Here is a 19501-nt window from a genome sequence, read left to right as displayed (position 1 = left end):
CCTGTCTCACTCCTTTCCCAACCACTGCTTCCCTTTCATGCCCCTCGACTCTTATAACTGCCATCTGGTTTTTGTACAAATTGTAAATAGCCTTTAGCTCCCTGTATTTTACCCCTTCCACCTTTAGAATTTGGAAGAGAGTATTCCAGTCAACATTGTCAAAAGCTTTCTCCAAGTCTACAAATGCTAGAAACGTAGGTTTGCCTTTCCTTAATCTTTCTTCTAAGGTAAGTCGCAATATCAGTATTGCCTCACGTGTTCCAGTGTTTCTACGGAATCCAAACTGATTTTCCCCGATGTCGGCTTCTGCCAGTTTTTCCATTCGTCTCTCCACAGTAGGCATACAAAATATTCAGTCTTGGCGCAGCGAAATGCAATGCGGCCGTAAAATAGCTTCACACAAATAATGTCACAAGGCATGGTAGCGGATGAGGTACTGATAACAGGATATGTTAAGACCGGTTATTTCAGTTTGAAACTTGTATTCAGAATAAAGTTTCACCTTCACAAAATCTTATATGAAACATTTTACATTAAGTTCAAAATCGGTGAACTTCTCAATTGTTCTACAATTCTTACTTACTAGCGTAATTAAAGACAATTTGATTGTTACATGACATCGTTTGACAAAATAGATTCCAAAATTTAACTTGTATCAGGATTAAAAAAACACACAAAAATTACAAATCGGGTATACCTAAGTAGTGGGGCAAGGGGGAACCAGTGCATTGTTAGTGCAGGTTGCCTATATCAGGGGCAGGTATGCACTCAGGGGCAAACATATTGTTCTCGGCGGCGTCGGGCGTCGATATAATTAATTTGCATAATTTTTTTATATATCAACATGGTATGAGCGGTACAATAGTTGGGGGGGGGGGGGTTGAGTGGGTGACTTGGAGAACAGCAGGTTAAGTGTAGAACACTAGGTTAATTTGCATAATTTTTATGTGAAACACAGTACAGTAGTGTAAGTTCGATGGTGTAAGGGAGTGGGTGACGAAGAATGCGCAAGAAATGGTGTTCAAAAGAATGTGAAATTCGAAAAATGTATGAGAAAGTGGTGGGAGGACATAACTAATTACTTAATTTGGTATCAAAGGCGGTACTAGTTGAAGGAAATGGGGGTGACATGGAAAACCACTTAACAGAACAATAGGTTAAGTATTTGGTCCAACGTATCCAGTAAGCACAGGCTGAGTCCTTTTCCAGCCAATTCCTAGGAAGTTGTGGTGGTCGGATAACTTAGGTTAGTGGAGTTACCCCAAGTGCCCTTTTTTCCCGCCATTTTCTTTGGTTAGTGGAGGTAGCCATGATATGTTGCATTGTCCTGATGGAACTTATACATCCAGCCATTTTCTGGGGGAGGGGAGGGGGGATTTAACATTGGGTTAGAGGTTAATTAATCGATCAGTTTAATTAAGTAGTCAATCAAATTAATAAGAGTGAGAGGAGCTATTCCAATAACTCAGACCTGAAAGTGTACCTGTAGCAACGTTCAATTGCCCAGAAATGAAATACGTAAAAATTTCTTAATCTTTTTGGTCGTCGACACCTTTTAAGAAACAAGGTGTCTATAACAACATGTTTTGTGACTTCCTAAAAATTATAAAAAAGTAGATTCAGTTTGCGAAATCCTAGTATTCCCTGCTATGTAAATGATAAAAACTAACCGTAGAAAAAAGGCCTTTTGCCATGAATACAAAGATGAGAAAGTTTAACGAAGGTAAAAAAGAATTTGGAAGTTTCATTTCAAAATCAAATTCTTACTAAAGCAGATGGTAGTTCTAAAAATTCATCAACCGAATATGATGTGATAGAAAAGCTAAAAACTCAGTGCCATATTACAAAGAGGATAATCTTAATTTTATCATTTTACAGCCATGTTCTTGGAGTCGACCGAAAGTTAGTAACATCTTTAACGTATCAGAATGTTCAGTTAACAAGGCATTTAGTAAACGAACAGGGAATTTTACCTGCATTAAAAAGAAAAATGCATCGTGTTTGATAGATAAAACGACGCCCAAAAAGGCTGTTGGGTTTTTAACGTTTTAAATGTTATTAGGTTTTAGGCGTTTTATGCCTGACAATATAGAATACAAACAGTGGGTGACAAAGGAATTGGTGACCATCATAAAACCACGAGAAGAATTTTTTTTTTATAATAGTTGATAGCGGACCTTGAAAATCTGAAAATGCGTTTATTGCCAAAGCTAAAGACAAATTTATGAAAGACAAAAAGCAAAACCTGGCTTTTGATGATTAATGCTTAGCTCTTGCCGACTTTTCTGAAAACTATTCCTTTGTTGTTCAAGACGAAGTACAAGGGCACCACAGGGTAAACAAACAGGCCACAGTTTATCCGCTTGTGTTCTGTTAGGAAAAGCAAATGAAGTCAGTTTTTTGTCATAAATGACCACCTTGAACACACCACCACAGCAATGTACGTTTTTCAACTGCAATTAACGCAATATAAAACAGCACCACCCTTCCATAAACAAAATGATTTTCTTCTCTGATGGTGATGCAAGCCGGTATAAAATAAAAAAAAATAATATCTCCTTTAACAAAGATTTTGGACGTGATGTAGAATGGTACGTGTGTGATGGTGCTGTGCGTGCAACAAAGCACAAAATCTGGTGGGCAGCAGACCTATGAGAACCAGATCTTGACAACTCAAGAAATGTTTAAATTCCATGAAGAACAGGTAAAAGAAATTACCTATGTTTTTTTGCAAAATGTGGGGAAGTACAATAACTCTACGCTAATGTCGGGGGGTGGGGCGTCAGAAGATTAAATGCACTTATACAGCCCAGTCACATAACTTGCTCAAGTGTAAGTTCACATCAGCATCCCCGGATAGTGTTCATCAGTGTGGAAAATGTGTACCACTGACACTTCAGAATAGACATAGTGGATTGTGTGTTCGATGAACTGTGGTGGTTTGGCAAGTTGGTAATATTATCAAAACCAAGACGTGCATGTTACATTTTACCACATACCGGCTCATTTTCAGCAAAAAATATCAAATAATCGTAGATCTGTTTATATTATATAATTGATGTACTTCATTCCATTTGCCTAAATATTGCAGTTGTTAAATAAACCTATTTTTGACTCATTTGTATTTTTTTTTCATGACTTCCCATTGAACCTCAAAGTTGAAATTTATACTAAAGTTTGATATCATAAAGGTTTATTAAGTGTTTAATTTTGAAATTTTGTTCTGTTCCCCTAACAAAAAGGTACTGCAGGCCAAAAAGTGAAAAAAGTTCAAAAATCTGTTTTTAGTAGTCTTTTCTAGTGTAAACTTCTCACTGTTGGAATACTATTAAAAGTAGCAATGTCATAGCACTGAAAATATTAAGGCTGAGAAATTGCCACGTCTTTGAAAAACTGCTACTGTTCAAATATTTAGGCCTTTTAATTTGCTACCAATAACTTTCAGCTATTAAAAATATTTTACGAAATACATTCAACTTGATGATAATGTTATTGATATGCCAGTGTGTGCTGAACTAATTGTTCTTCATTTGAAAGGTAGGGCAGCCCATTGCTGAATATTTTTAAAAAACGCAGATGCTATAGCAAATGCAAAAAAACTTGCTGCCTGGAACAAAAATGGCTGGCGTTTTTTTATGATAAACTGTAAAAAATTTCGAAATATTTTTGTGTCCACTAAACATTACGGAATTCATCCAGCAAATGTAAAAAATTTTCTCAGTTGATGAGACAACCAGTGCTGAGCACTAGGTATGGATTGACCCAGATAATATTCTACAGTCAATATTTAATTCGTTAATTTACTGACGATTTGGGAAAGACTCTTCCGTTACAGCAATAAACTGTTACGTAAGACATCGTTCGTCTCGCTACAATACACCTCCTCCCCCATATTCTTGTCAGAAACAAGTCCAGTTCCTGTTAGGTAATGCGGTTCTAGGCGCTTCAGTCTGGAACCGCGCGACTGCTACGGTCGCAGGTTCGAATCCTGCCTCGGGCATGGATGTGTGTGATACCCTTAGGTTAGTTAGGTCTAAGTAGTTCTTAAGTTCTAGGGGACTGATGACCTTGGATGTTAAGTCCCATAATGCTCAGACCCATTTAAACCATTTTACTATGTTATTGTGAAACAAAGACAAAACAAACACCAAAGGATACTCTTCAATCACTGAAGCAGACCACATATAATATGGTATTATGGCCAATATACAATAAACATCCGCGATTCTTCAGAATAATCCATATTTCTCTTGTTGCTTTACATTGCACAAAATTACATTTTCGAATTATTGTCGGGTGAAATCAAGAAAGTGCGTTGTTAAAGCGTTAGCCTCAAATTTACTTTGATGATTCTTTCCATATCGAAGTAATTTTGTTAGTGTAATTCTCAATTTTTTTAAATGATACCAAAATTTAGGTTTGTGTACTTTGTTTTTCCTATTAGAAACAAACTGTGAGCCTTTCGGTAACAAATTATACCGTCCTTGAAGATAACTGTGCGTCCGGAAATGATCACACTAATGTCGGCGGGGCTTCAGCTCTGTCTAAAACCGCTTGCCCTTTGTCAGAGGTTAATGATACACACTCTAGGATTTTAACTGCCGATTTAAGTTACATAGCGTTCATTGACAGCAAACGAAATTTACGATTTAGCGAGGAGATGAGATGTAGGCCAGTAAAATATTTTATGGAATATGCCCAGTACGGCACATTTGTCGAAGATATTTCTTTCGAAGTTGCAGAAACAGCGCGTGGACTGGCTATATAAAGACACCTCCATGGTCAGAAGAAATTACGACCTGTGACCTTGGGCGAGCACGTTTGCATTATATCCGTGTAGATTTCAGTTGAAGTTTGTCTCTTAGTATAATTTCTCTGACACACTGCCCGATGAGCAAATACATGTTCGATGAAGCAGAAGTAAGATAGTAATTAACTTGTACTGTTGTAGTCTTGTAGATTTCACAATTTATTTGAAAGTGGGCTAGTTTCTTAACAGATTCGAGTGTGCTCCAATAGCACCCTGTCAGAATGTTTGCCGTTCTGGTGATGTATAATGGTGCTCTGATGGTTTGTACGTCGTCTCTTTTGCAGATCGTCCACATGATGTGGTAAGCGCATTGAACGCCTTCTCGCCGGCTCTCGCTCCCAAACTCTACGGATCATGAAAATGGTGTTGTCTCAACGGCAGCGGGAGGAGCTGTAAGTATACAACACCTTAAAGAAATTTCCAACTCACCCCTAATTTCCGTGAAGTTCTTAATCTTATGTTGAAGATAAAATAAGAGAATTACTTCTTAATTTTGTGTGGAAGATAAAGAGAACTACCGTTATAGCGCAGGCGCAGGTTCAGGGCTCTGCAGCAATATTAGTTATCAGAAAATCTCCATTTTCTGATTTTCGGCTCAAAACTCAGCAACGAAGTTGTCGCATTGTCATCAGGCACTGTATGTTTCACACAGTTGTCAGTTCTTGAGATACTTGATACAATGAAAGGTAATCCGATTTAGCAAACCACTGTATGTTATGTTCATTTGCCGTAACTAAAGTACTTTCACAGTCTGCAATGTGTCCCAGGAGGGAGGTCAATATTCAGGGACATGACACGAAGCTCATTAGAAGCAAAAGGCTTCGTGTGGACATACGCAGTATCCCGAATGGTTTCAAAGATAGAATACATTTAATGTAGATTGTGTGGGTTTTACTGTGACTGTCGTTGATTATTACGTATATTGCTGATTCTGTTCCACGCGAAACAAACTACGATTGTCATTTAACCAGTGAAAAAAATTCAAGTCGTGTGGCATTGTCGTCAATTTGAAGATTGTGGACCCGCTGTATGTGAAATGGTCAAGTTTTCCGCATGTAATGTTCGCCTTACACGTGTTCGTGTAACACTAATACGCGCAGAAAGTCGCCATGTGCTAACAGTAGAACTAACGGTGCACCACTTCTACAACGGGTTGCTGTTTCTGCACAGGTTATTCAAATACGTGTTAAAACAAAAATGGGAAGAATATGTTTCACGGCCGGCCGGAGTGGCCGTGCGTTTCTAGTCGCTACAGTCTGGAACCGAGCGACCGCTACGGTCGCAGGTTCGAATCCTGCCTCGGGCATGGATGTATGTGATGTCCTTAGGTTCGTTAGGCTTAATTAGTTCTACGTTCTAGGCGACTGTTGACCTCAGAAGTTAAATCGCATAGTGCTCAGAGCCATTTTATGTTTCACGCAATGTGCTCAAAACCCTAATACACTCCACGACCAGGGCTTCGACGTTTATAAAAGCACCGACGGCATTCTTTGACGGCGGCAGCAGCAGCAGCACTAGCACTACCATCGCAGAAGCCATAAATACGCACCGTCTCTCCTTTTTCGTTACTTTACATTATATGTGTGGCACTTTAGCTAGCGCGTGATAAGTTGAGGTATAATAAAATATCAGAGTTTGGATGAGTAAGACACGATGTATATCCAAAAAAAATTCCGGAACTTTGTCAACAAAATTTTTCTACACTTAACCGTTTACTTATTGTGCATGGTCTCCTTCGAAATATTCTCCTTCACAACTGATACACCACTCCCAACGCTGTTTCCGGAAGCAGTCTTGGTAGTCTCTTACACCACGTCCTGCGCGAGCGGTAAACGCGAACGCGGCGCGCTGCCGGTCCGCGTGAACAGGCGAGCGACGCATTGTGAAGCTACGTGAATTGTCAGCTGCGCGGCGGATGATTAATAGTTCATGAGAAAAAGTGTTTTGCGTTTTTCTTGGAGTAAAAAATACTGTATGTTAATGAAGCAAAGCTACATCAAGTCCTATAGTTAGTTTTTCGGTAGATTTTCTCCTTTTCCTTTAAAAAATTAAAAACTGCTTATTTCGGTTTTGGAAGTTTTCTTCACTATATAATACTTCTAATTCGATTATAAGAAAACTAATTGTTGCAAAGAACTGATTTTTCCTTATCTTACAGTATCATATCGCAGCTTGATGAAGTGTCAATTTTTTCGATATTTGCCATAGTCATTGTGATAATAAATTTCTAAGTGAGCTATCGTATCAAACTTAGAGTGTTTACAGTGAAAAATGTGGTCGCTGGCTACATTACGTTCGGTTAATTTTAGGTGATACGTTCCTGCGTATAAAATGTAACCGACATATTGGAATTGGTTTTTAAAGGCGAAACAATCCATATTTCACCACAGAATGGAGAAAGATGCTGAAGTATTTTTATTCGAGGGCGCAGGTGCCGATCGCGCTGCCTGAGCGCGCCACCTTGAAGTAGCCTGCAGTTCAGTCGTGAATAGTTGAGGGAGCAGACGCGTTATTCTGGTGTCAGCACACTTGCCTTTTCAGTACACTGCATTCATTATGGTCAGAAGAAAGACATTTTCAATGGAAAACTCGTATCTCAAGTATCAAATACTGAAGAAATCTTGTCTAAAACAAAGAAATGAAGCTATATTTGGAAAAGCATATTCATGGAGAATTTCACCATTTGTATGAAGAACTGAAATGTCGACCTTTTGCTATTCAAGGAGTATGCTCGAATGTTACCCACAACGTTTGATTATATCGTCGACGCTATAAAACCTGTTCTGCCATCAAATTCAACTAATCTCTAGTGACCTATTTTAGTTTAAAGGTTGATGATGGTGGCGTTAAGTAACAAATAATAAATCAGTCATTTTACTTCATTATTCACATAACCGCATGTACTTAATCTTTTACATTTCTCAAACATTTGTAAGATGTGAATGATCAACTTGTGGCGCCTGTGGCGTATTTAGGTGCCTCGAACAATAGGTCTTCATCATTGTTATCTTCTTGGTCCTGACGTAGTATTTTTCTCTCTCTCTCTGATTGTCGAAATGCGTATAGCCCATCTTTTACTTATGTTTATTTCTGTTGCAACCGGTGGATTTATCGAGCCTAAAGCGATGCTATCATTGTGGGTAGTTTCTGTTGCTTGGGGAATCAGCAGCATGGCCTGCTCTGTCTGTTCAACTACAGGAGCCTGAAGTTCAGGCTCATCGTTGTCGTCAACACTACTGTCATTGGGAGTCTCGCAACTGCTACTGACAGTAGCACTCTCAAAGGCATTTTCTGTGTCCCTCACATCCATTTCGTCTTCTAATGTAGTAACACATGTAGAGTCCAAAAATTCCGAAGACGTGCTCGCTGCTGAGTGTTCTGGCTGACAAGTTCCCTTTTGTTTTTCGTTGTCAAAATATCATTTAAAAATAGCATGGACTCAAAATTTGGCCAAATGCCTCTTCATACCAGTCCACTGTCGGCGCCAGCCCCAGAGCGAGGCTTAGATATTTTTTTCAATTCTTGGAAACGTGTCCCTTGTATTTTTCAGTTTTTTCTTTGCGACTTCACCTGAAGTAAAAATTTAAAAAGAAAGACTTCAACGCATAACGGTACTAAAAAGTTGTTATACTGTCTCTTTAACAATTGTCGTTTCTGTGGGGAACTCTACGAATTGTTGACTTGATTGTTTAGAATTAATGGCTACAGGTGTATCCGTGCTCAGTGAAAACGGAACTTTCCATACGCTATATGAGCTGAGCGAGCATGAGGCAAATTTAGTGTCAAACTCCCCATACTACTGACTCATCCTTATACATAGAAGCGTAGGACATCAATGCGGTTGTTTAACGACATAACTGATGAGATACGTAAGCCTCAGCAGTTAACCGTGCTCTTCTGGCAAAATTGACCTACGTGAATTATAATTACTTTTCAACTGAATCGGTCTATATCATAACAACTGATGGCGTGTTGACGATCTATTTCAAATGATGTTAAAGGCACATAATGACAGGATATCACTCTGAATACTACAGTGACTATAATTTCGAGCTTGGTAGCGTGTCAGCAAAGACAAGCACACCATTGTGTTGTCAGCAATTGTGAAAGGGACAGGCTGTATAATTAATTATATTATTTGTTGATGTTCCCTATATCGCGTTACATTCACAAAAACGAAAAATACTATGTCCAATTTAGAACCTACCACATTTTTAAACAAATTTAAAAAACATAACAAATCAACAGATTTTTATCATTCCAGGTACTTAGCCACGGACATACCATTCCTCCAACTCACTTTTTCATTCAGAATTTCTAAAACGGCTGTTTCCACGTTGATGCGAAACACATTCGTATTAAAAAACCCAGTAAATCTGGTTCCATGTATTACTGCTACAAATCCTCCTTTTCCATTGGATTATTAGCCGTCACCGACGCAAATTATAGGTTTTTCATGGTGAATGTAGGCTCCCACGGCAAAGACAATGACGCAGGTGTGTTTGATGAATGCCCCTTCCGACATTCAGTAGAAAAGGGAAGACTAAAACTACCAGAAGAAGAATTTTTGCCAGTATCAAGTGTCGATATGTTTTTCTAGGTGATGCAGCATTTCCACTAACGGAACGTTTAATGAGGCCTTTTCCAGAAAGAACGACTGCAGGTAACAGTTAAATATCTTTTTACTATCTGTTATTTCGGGCAAGAATGGTGGTATAATGTTCATTTGGTTCTTGTTGTGGGCTTCAGTCCATAGACTGGTTTGGTGCAGCTCTCCATGCTACTCTATCCTGTGCAAGCTTCATCATCTCCCAGTACCTACTGCAACCTACATCCTTCTGTATCTGCTTAGTGTATTGACCTCTTGGTCTCCCTGTACGATTTTTACCCTCCACGCTGCTGCCCTCCAATACTAAATTGGTCCCTTGATGCCTCAGAACATCTCATACCAACCTATCCCTTCTAGTTAAGCTGTGCCACAAATTCCTCTTCTCCCCAGTTCTGTTCAATACCTCCTCATTCGTTACATGATCTACCCATCTAATCTCCAGCGTTCTTCTGTAGCACCACATTTAGAAAGCTTCTATTCTCTTCTTGTCTAAACTGTTAATTGTCCATGTTTCACTTCCATATATGGCTACACTCCAAACAAATACTTTCAGAAACGACTTCCTGACACTTAAATCTATACTAGATGTTAACAAATTTCTCTTCTTCAGAAACGCTTTCCTTGCCATTACCAGTCTACATTTTATATCCTTTCTACTTCGACCATCGCCAGTTATTTTGCCCTCCAAATAGTAAAACTAATCCACTACTTTGTGTCTCATTTCCTAATCTAATTCCCTCAGCATCACCCGATTTAATTCGACTACATTCCATTATCCTCATTTTGCTTCTATATTTCTTTCCCGCATTCTTGTCAATCGTTCCCTAATGCTCTCTGAAACTCGCATTCGGGTTCAGTCCTGCGTCCGGCCATCCTGATTTAGGTTTTCCGTGATTTCCCTAAAACGCTCCAGGCAATTGCCAGGATGGTTCCTTTGAAAGGGCCCGGCCGACTTCCTTCACCGTCCTTCCCTAAGCCGATGAGACCGATGACATCGCTGTTTGGTCTCTTCCCCCAAAACAACCCAACCCAACCTCTCTTTGAAACTCTCTACAACCTCTGGTTCTTTCAGTGTATCCACGTTCCATCTCCGTAAATTCCCACCTTTTTGCAGTTTCTTCGGTTTTAATCTACAGTTCATAACCTATAGATTGTGATCAGAGTCTACATCTGCCTCTGGAAATGCCTTACAATTCAAAACCTGGTTGGTAAAGCTCTGTCTTACCATTATATAATCTATCTGAAACCTTCTGGTGTCTCCGGGCCTCTTCCACTTATACAGCCGTCTTTCATGATTCCTAAACCAAGTGTTAGCTTTGATTAAATGAAGCTCTGTTGAAAATTCTACCAGGCGGCTTCCTCTTTCATTCCTTACCCCTATTCCATATTCACCCACTACTTTTCCTTTTCCTACTACCAAATTCCAGTCCCCCATGACTATTAAATTTTCATCTCCTTTCAGTATCTGAACAATTTCATTTATCTCATCATACATTTCTTCAATCTCTTCATCTACTGAGCTAGTTGGCATATAAACTTGTATTATTGTGGTAGGCGTGGGCTTCGTGTCTGTCTTGGCTACTATAATGTGTTCACTATGCTGTTCGTAGTAGCTTACCTGCATTCCTTTTTTTATTCATTATTAAACCTACTCCTGCATTACTCCTATTTGATTTTGTATTTATAAACATGTATTCACCTGACCGCAAGTCTTGTTCCTCCTGCCAGCGACCTTCATTAATTCCCACCATATCTTTCACCTATCCATTTCCCTTTTTAAATTTTCTAACCTACCTGTCCGATTAAGGGATCTGACATTCCACACTCCGATACGTAGACGGTCATAGCCCTTTCACACATAGCTTTCTCCTCCCGGGGGGGAGGATCCACCTTTCTGTGAATTTTGTGGCGTTCAGCATATTGTGGCTCCGTGTGTCCTGTATACTGATAATACAGCAGCCCTTGGTTTCGCTGGAGATGTGCCCAGCGTCCTCGCAGATACCGATACCAGTGTTAAGAGTGGTGAAATTTTGTGAACTATCAGGCCTCATCCCAAAACTGGTGGGGAAGGGCGGCAGGCTTTAGTACGTTACAAACTTATCTACTTGTGGGGACAGCCTTCGTCCTCACCTATGAGATTTCCTGTTAATTTTTCGTCAGGGCGGTGATGACTGTGATGTCGAGCGTCCCCTCAACCCAACTCATCATCATCATCCGATACGTAGAACGCCAGTTTTCTTTCTCCTGATAACGACGCCCTCCTGAGTAGTCCCCACACGGAGATCCGAATGGGGCACTACTTTACCTCCGGAATATTTTACCCAAGAGGACGCCACCATCGTTTAACCATACAGTAAAGGTGCATGCCTTCGGGGAAAATTACGGCTGTAGTTTCCCCTTGCTTTCAGCCGTTCGCAGTACCAGCACAGCAAGGCTGTTTTGGTTAATGTTACAAGGCGAGATCAATCATACAGACTGTTGTCCCTGCAATTACTGAAATGGCTGCTGCCCCTCTTCGAGAACCACACGTCTGTCTGGCCTCTCAACAGATACCGCTCCGTTGTGGTTGCACATACGGTACGGCCATCTGTATCGCTGAGGCACGCAAGCCTCCCCACCAAAGGCAAGGTCCATGGTTCATGGGGGACATTTGGGTCTATAACATCTAAATAGACATTTGGTTCTGTAACGTTTAAATTTAGAATTTTGCATAAACATATCGAAACTAGTGTGGAAAAGGCACTACATATTGTAAAAGCTATAACTTTATTACCCAACATCCGTGATCTTGAATCAATAAATGAGCTAGAGGTGGCGTTTTTCCAAGATGTATAACGAAATATACCAAATACACCTTAAGGCAATTTACATCACGAGCAGCTGTGCAAGCCATGTTAAGATGAAAAACACCGCAAACCGCGTCCACTCCGCACGGAAATCAATTTGATCGCGTCCGCTTCGCCACAACTCGCGTCGCACACTGCCCCGCACGTGCGCGCTCACGTAGGACAATTTGACCGCTGGCCATTGTTTGATATTTTCGCGCGGTCGCCGCACCGCAGAGCTTTCGCAACAGTTCACTCACGTAGGACGCCGCCTTGGTGGATCGCGCGAAGAGCAGTCTGCAGGGGCCAGGTTTGGAGAGTACGGAGGATGAACCAGCACAGCGATTTCGTTTTTTGTGCAGTAGTCTTGCACCAAAAGGGATGAATGTGCAGGTGCGTTAATCGTGATGCAAGAGTCATGAATTGTCTCGCCACATTTCAAGCTGTTTTCTTCTCTCATTTTCTCGCAGACGTCGCAACACGTCCCGATAGTACCATCCATTAACGTTTGCCCCCGGGCAACTAATTCATGATGAACTAATCCTTCGAAGTCAAAGAAAACTACCACCATTTCATTTACTACCAGTTTGACGAATAATGTTATTAGTTATGTAGGGAAATATAACATGTTTGAACATGGACAATATAAATAAAGCATTGAATTCGTAAACATTGAAGATTTGAGCATCAGTACTGTAAAAAAAAGCTGTAATTTACCCTTAACCTAAAATAACATTTGCTGCTACCACCGAAATTACCGTTCATTCGGTTTTATGAATGAATAGTAAGCAACGATTATTTCCAGAAAAATAGTAATTTATGGCACACAGGCTATTTCAGGCACTTCGTCCATCCATTTCGACAGCTGCTCGTCATCCATCAACCTTCTGAACATAAGAAGTAAAACTTCTTCGAGGAATCATTGTTGGTCGTTGAAAATGTTCATAAACTGATTACAAGTAGGGCAACTAAATTTTCTAAGAAAGAAAATAAATACACAACTTTTGCAAATGTCATTATTTATATTTTGTAATATTACCAGAAAAAAATACATTGAAAAACTGACGACAGAACACACTCCCAAGAATGCACCCGCGCGGACTTACAATCCGCACCTCATTAGTTTGCTGCTTCAGACAATGACTGTCTGCTGTTGCTGACAGTGATTCGTTAAGCAAAGAGGGGCAGGTAGAAAAAGTCACTAACGGAAATCTTAAATTCTTAATTCATTGTTGACCGGAAGTTAAAACCGCGGGCTCACAGTCCACGGTACATGTAATGGAGGGTAAAGTTCCGTTCGGCCATTTTTAAACCGTATGAAGCGTTCGTAACACCGAGTCCGGCTTAAGCACTCATCACGTAGGCTGTTTAGACTTCGGCACGTATGATCATTTGGTGTGTGTGTGTGTGTGTGTGTGTGTGTGTGTGTGTGTGTGTGTGTGTGAAGGTTTTCTTGAGTTTCACGCGAAATTTAATGCAGACGCGTTGCTCCTCTAACTCTTCCATCTCGGGATTCACATACTGTCAGATACATCGATCCAACACACAATTGGCGCGAAATTACGAATGTTCAGAAACGTTTTGAAGAGCCCTCCTACATGCGCGCCACTAGCCCAGAAACATATTCATCTAATGTGTTCGGCGAAAACCGTCCTAGAGGCGATGGAGGTGCATGGAACAGGTAAACCCTTCCAGTAAGTACAGTGCCTGTGTTATTCTGATTGCAATAAAAAGTTCCTTTGGACATGCACGCAATTGCGAATACATTTAATGTGCTTCTGGCAAGTGTTTGTGTCCGTATAAATCCGGGCACCTTAGTCTTATAGTATCAACAACATATTGTTACAGCACTAGTGTAGTCTTTTAAAGTTATGGACGGATAGGCCTATCACCGAAGAAAAAATGGCCAGAGTGTTTAATGAGGGTTGTCATTGGTACTGTTTGCATAATGATTCGGATTTCACCAGGCGCTATCGTAGACGACATTTGCCCTGTCGAGTGATTCATTCATTCATTTTGTGGTCGTCCTATAACAGATAAATACGAATTACCATTCTTGAATATTGAAGAAATTCTTTGGGCCTGGTTCAGTTACCTTCTTGTTAAGCTGACGGTCATGTTATTGCCGTAATAGTATGTAGCGCGGTTTTTTTCCCCCTTCAGCCCCCTATCGGAAGGGGGATAGAATATAGTGAAAGTGTGTGCTTCCAGTCCAAAAATGCACGCTGGCTGAAGCGTACATATAGTAACAAACAGTTACGGCGTAGAGTAAAATTTGGTGGCGGGCTTTTGTATGGCCGTTGTCACTGATGATCTGCATTGTTATGCGTTACATTTAATGCATAACTCTGACCACACAACCATAGGGCACAACAGGATAACTTTATTTATTGCTGATTCACTATACATGCAGCCGACGGGTGCTGTAAAACAGGTGATTGTTGATTTAGTTAAAAAGTTTCGAAATGGAAAAGTAATACGACTATGGCTAATGTCACAGAAGTGACTGACGTGAGCGAAGAGAAATATATTTAGTAAGCTTATATTCTCTTAAAATAATTCATTTTTCTAAACATTTCCCATCTTTCGTCGAGCACTTGCATTGTTTTTTGTGCCAGTGAAAGCATGTCGCCAGATTTACACTGCACGTATCAAAGGCAATAAAAAGCTAAGCAACCAGAGTAACTTCATCGTCAGTATTTCCGTTGCATGTTCGATTCGTAAGTAAATGCGGAAGTGTAATGCTCACCGCCTCCTGGTCCACACATCTTGGGGTGCAGACCTTTCCGCTCATCTCCATCTTTACCGTGTTCTGGTCTTGTCCAGACTAGATTATTATAGTCAGGTTTATGGGTCAGCAGCTCCTTCCACTTTGAAACTGCGTGACCCTGTTCACCATTGTCAGGGGCGTCTGGCTGTTGGTGCCTCTCGCATTAGTCCCGTTGATAGTCTCCTCAGAGAAGCGGGGATTCCCCCACTACATAATCGACGGAGCCAACTTCTGGTTTCTTACGCAATCGCTATTTGCCAATTCCCTGACCATCCTGTTTACCCTGTGCTAAGGCCGGTATTACACTATCAAATTTCTTTGTCCAATATCTTTGTCAAAGATATTTGATAGTGTAATAGGGATTTTTGACAAATGTCGTCCAATATTTGATCAAATCTAGGCCGAGGCCGTATATTTGATCAAAGAAATCGCTTGTCTTCTGTTCACTGCAATGCGATATGTTACCACGCGGAGCGCTAGCATCGCTGCAGCGTTCTGTCGTCTGTAGTGTTTTTATAACCATTGCCGGTAAATACAATTGGTGTGTGCCGACAACTACAGAATTAATAGAGATGTCTGAAGCTTATGAGGCGCTTTACAACGTGAGGCACCCTGAATAAAGAATAGATTAAGAAGATTGGAGACCTAACCTGACCTAACCTAACATAACCCTCTCCTGTAGCAAGGAATCGGAGTGTTATAGTGAGCCTGTCTTCTGAAGATGTAGCAGTTCTTAAGTGAAAATTGTGCTTTGTGATATGAGGATACACTTCATTGAGCACATACAGAAATGTATGCTCATCCATTCTTAAGTAATTGATGTACGACTTGACGTCTTCCACTGTAAGCTCACGTAACGAGTTTTGTTGAATGCTTTTATGGTGTCGTCGTAAAACCCACGGCTTCACCCAGATTAGATTGGTTTTTCGTTCCATAGATCCGTGCTGAGGAGATCCTCGTGGATGTGGAACATGTCGATTTTTTTTAAGCTGAAATAAAAATACTAATGGTATGAATAAATACATCATTTGTTTCTATTAAAAATTTCGCCAATGGAGTAGAAGGAGTTGGCCAGTAGTAAGTCTTTCAGGCTCCTTTTAAACTGATCTTTATTTCTAACTAAATTTTTTATGTTTCCTGGCAAATTATTGAAGATGAGTGTTCCTGAGTAGTGGACCCCTTTTTGAACTAAAGTAAGTGTTTTTAAGTCCTTGTGCAGATCATTTTTGTTCCTGGTATTGTATGTATGAACTGAGTTGGTTGTTGGAAAAAGAGTTATATTATTTACGACAAATTTTATTAAGAAGTAAATATACTGAGAGGCAGTAGTTAACCTGCGAGCCGGAAGTATAGTGAGACTCTGTCATTTGGGCCTACGAGAGTTATAGTTTTTTTTGTTTGTTTCTCATGCCTAGATAACTGTACAAACATATCGTTGCATGTATTGTAATAATCATTACATATAATGATCCACATGCAACAATATCTCTACGGAAGTATCTAGGCATGAAATACAAAACAAAAAAAGCTAACCTGCAAATCCCGTACGTCCAAACGACAGTCTCACTGTACTTCTGGCCCGCCAACAGTTTCATTTTCTTTCTTATTTTCCCCCAGTACCAATGCAAGAATCTGAAGTACCCAGTTCTTTGAAGAGGTTTCTGCAGGAGGTCCGTGAATTTACTCCACAAATAATACGTATTACACGCTTTTGGACCTTGAAAACTTTTGTTTGACTTCAAGATTTACCCCAAAATATTATCCCATATGACATTATGGAATGAAAGTATGCAAGCTTTTTCATTTTTATGTTGCCTATGTCTGCTAACACTCGAATTGCAAATACAGATTTGTTAAGGCGTTTCTGCAGTTCTGTGGTGTGCTCCTTCCAACTGAATTTATTATCAAGTTGTAATCCCAGGACTTTTAAGACTGTCAACCTCGTATGTATGGTTCCATTTTCTCCCCCCACTTCTTTTCCGCATGTGCACACAATGCAATTCAAGTACGTAGAACTGCTGCTGTTAATAACAAGTTGTTGTCAGCCATCTTGAACTTTGACGAAAAATTTGATGACAGTGTAATACCCCTTGTAGCGCTACGTCAAAGATCTTTGTCAAATATATTGGACGGAATATTGGATCACATCTTTGATCAAATCTTTGACAAAGAAATTTGATAGTGTAATACCGGCCTAACTGCCAACCAGGGATGTCTCCCTCCTGACATCCGCCCACGGGTGGGATTGCCGGTTGGCATGCGGCTCGCTTCCCTCTGTCGGGATCTCCATCTCCACTCACTGGAATGCACCCTGTGCCGTGTCTTTCCTCCCATACACCCTCCCCCCCCCCCTCCCCCCCTGGATGGTGCCTAGACCACGGGTTAGGACCGATCTATTCCAGGATCCTAAGATCTCTGTCGTTCCCTTGGTTTTCCGGCGTTTTGTATGTGCCATCCTTGCAGAGTTACAGGGTGCCACCATCTTTTACACTGATGATTCTAAGACAGTCGGTGAACTGGGATACGCTTTCACGTCTCCTACTGGCTTAGAACACCATTTATTGCCGGGATCAAGTAGTGTGTTTACAGCGGAGCTTCTAGCCATTCACAGAGCCCTTATTTTTGTTTCTCAGGCCGCCCTCCACAGTGTTTTATTTTGTTCAGACTCAGTGAGCAGTCTGCAGGCTATCGACCGATGCTACTCTTGTCACCCTTTGGTATCTCCTATCCATGACCTTATCTCTGCCCTTGGCCGTGCCGCCTGTTCCGTTGGCTTTCTCTGGATCCCAAGTCGTGTAGTCATCCCAGGGAATGAACTGGCTGACCGTTTGGCTAGAGAAGCAGATACAACTTACCCTCATTTCCTTTCATGATTCCAGCTGCGGATAAGCGGATCTACGTCAGATCTCCCTTTGCCCAAAAATGATATGCCATCTGGTGCGCTATTGCTGATAGTAATAACGCCGTACAGCCAAGGAGTCTACTGCAGTTTGAAGCTCCTCCTTCTGCTCCTCTTGAAAGGAGTCCACTGTTTTATGCTGTCTACGCATTGGTCATGCCAGGCTCACCAATTGTTTCCTCCTACATAACGATCCACCCCCACAATGTGGTTGTGGAGCCACATATTGGTGGAATGTCCGATTCTTCCAGCCCTTCATGCTAAGTATAGTCTTCCCGATTCCTTAAATTTAATATTAGCAGACGATTCACGGACGGTTGAACTGATCTTCAGTTTCCTACGTGATAGTGGTTATTATTTCCTAGTTCTATTTAGTCTTGGAGCAGGGGCAGGTTGGTTGTGGTTGGGACCTCTTTTCCAGTCTTCTCGGTCTGTGACCCCCCATGACCGCCCCCTTTCATCCAGTTTTTAGATTTGGTCCCACCTTTTATGCCTTTTACTATGTGCGTTTAATGTTCATTATTTTATAATTTGACTTCCCCGTCTGGATCCGTCCACTTTTAGCGGACACTATTTCTTCTGTGACTAACTTCGAAATTGCGGGACTGATGAACTCGCCGTTTGGTCCCATAACCCCTCTCAATTAGTCAATCAATCAAATCATTTCATTTGCTTCATCAAAGTCGTTGTAGGAGTGTCATCTGTGGTCGTCTGCTGTCGCGCAGGACGACGACGTCATTGGTTTCTAAAGTCCTTGATTGTGAGTCGACAGTTCATTCGTAATCTGTTCCAGTAAGAGAGAGAGAGAGAGAGAGAGAGAGAGAGAGAGTTGGAGGGAATGTGTGTGGTTATTCATATAACTGGTGTCCTTCCGCAGCTCCTCCAGTTTATTCGTTTTCTCGCCTCAACGTTCGGTAACTTGACCTAAGCTTAATCATCGTCAAAATCCTGACAGCAATAGAAATTTTCCTGTTCCCCTCTATTGTCATAATAGTGCCGAAAGAGCGTTGAAGACGAACATGTTTTGTTTTTTGCAGCTCTAAGAATGTGTAAATTGTAAATCATCTCTTCGTAAATCGATCTTGTGTTCTTCCGTTTGCGTGATTTTCAGCCACGCTGTGCATCTGCAGATCAAGCCCCATTTTTTGGAGAAAATATATCCCAACGATCTAACAAAGATTGGAACTATGCCGTTAAAGAGCTAAACGTTATATTGTGACAAGTTTTTAGACCATTCCTTAGTTCTGTAGTAGTGGTTAACCCTTACTGCTGATACAGCTAACCCTTGTTAGTCGTCGTATTTATAGTAAGCAGGATTTTCGTCGGGATAGGCGTACTGCAGAGCTCGTAGTTCTGTAAGAGATTTTTGAAACTTTAGAATTAGGACGCTTTATTACAGAAAGATGTAAATCCGAAGTACTTTATTTCCCGAAAGTTTTGTACTTAACATACGTTATTCATAAAATTATATTAAATATAATTTTAACTCTTCTGCTTTTAAGTTATTAGTTGTAAAGATTACGTTTGCTGTATGTACCGCAGACAGAGATGTGTGTTTAATCATGCTTGTAGTCGCAGTGAATTTGTT

The 19501-nt window shown here is 40.7% G+C and overlaps 1 protein-coding gene across 1 annotated transcript in view; it reads left to right on the top strand.

Moving 5' to 3' along the window:
* The window catches only part of LOC126411566 (lissencephaly-1 homolog), a 186772-nt gene that overhangs the window by 64811 nt on the left and 102460 nt on the right, over positions 1–19501 (top strand). The window contains exon 2 of the mRNA XM_050081373.1: positions 5095–5202. Within this exon, the coding sequence (XP_049937330.1) occupies positions 5165–5202 (38 nt within the window). The 5' untranslated portion in view covers positions 5095–5164. The remainder of the gene's footprint in view (positions 1–5094; positions 5203–19501) is intronic.

This window comes from Schistocerca serialis, chromosome 1 (assembly GCF_023864345.2).
Source record: "Schistocerca serialis cubense isolate TAMUIC-IGC-003099 chromosome 1, iqSchSeri2.2, whole genome shotgun sequence".
Taxonomy (NCBI): Eukaryota; Metazoa; Arthropoda; class Insecta; order Orthoptera; family Acrididae; genus Schistocerca; species Schistocerca serialis.
Note: the sequence above shows the minus strand (reverse complement) of the source record. Positions and strands in the feature narration are given on the sequence as shown.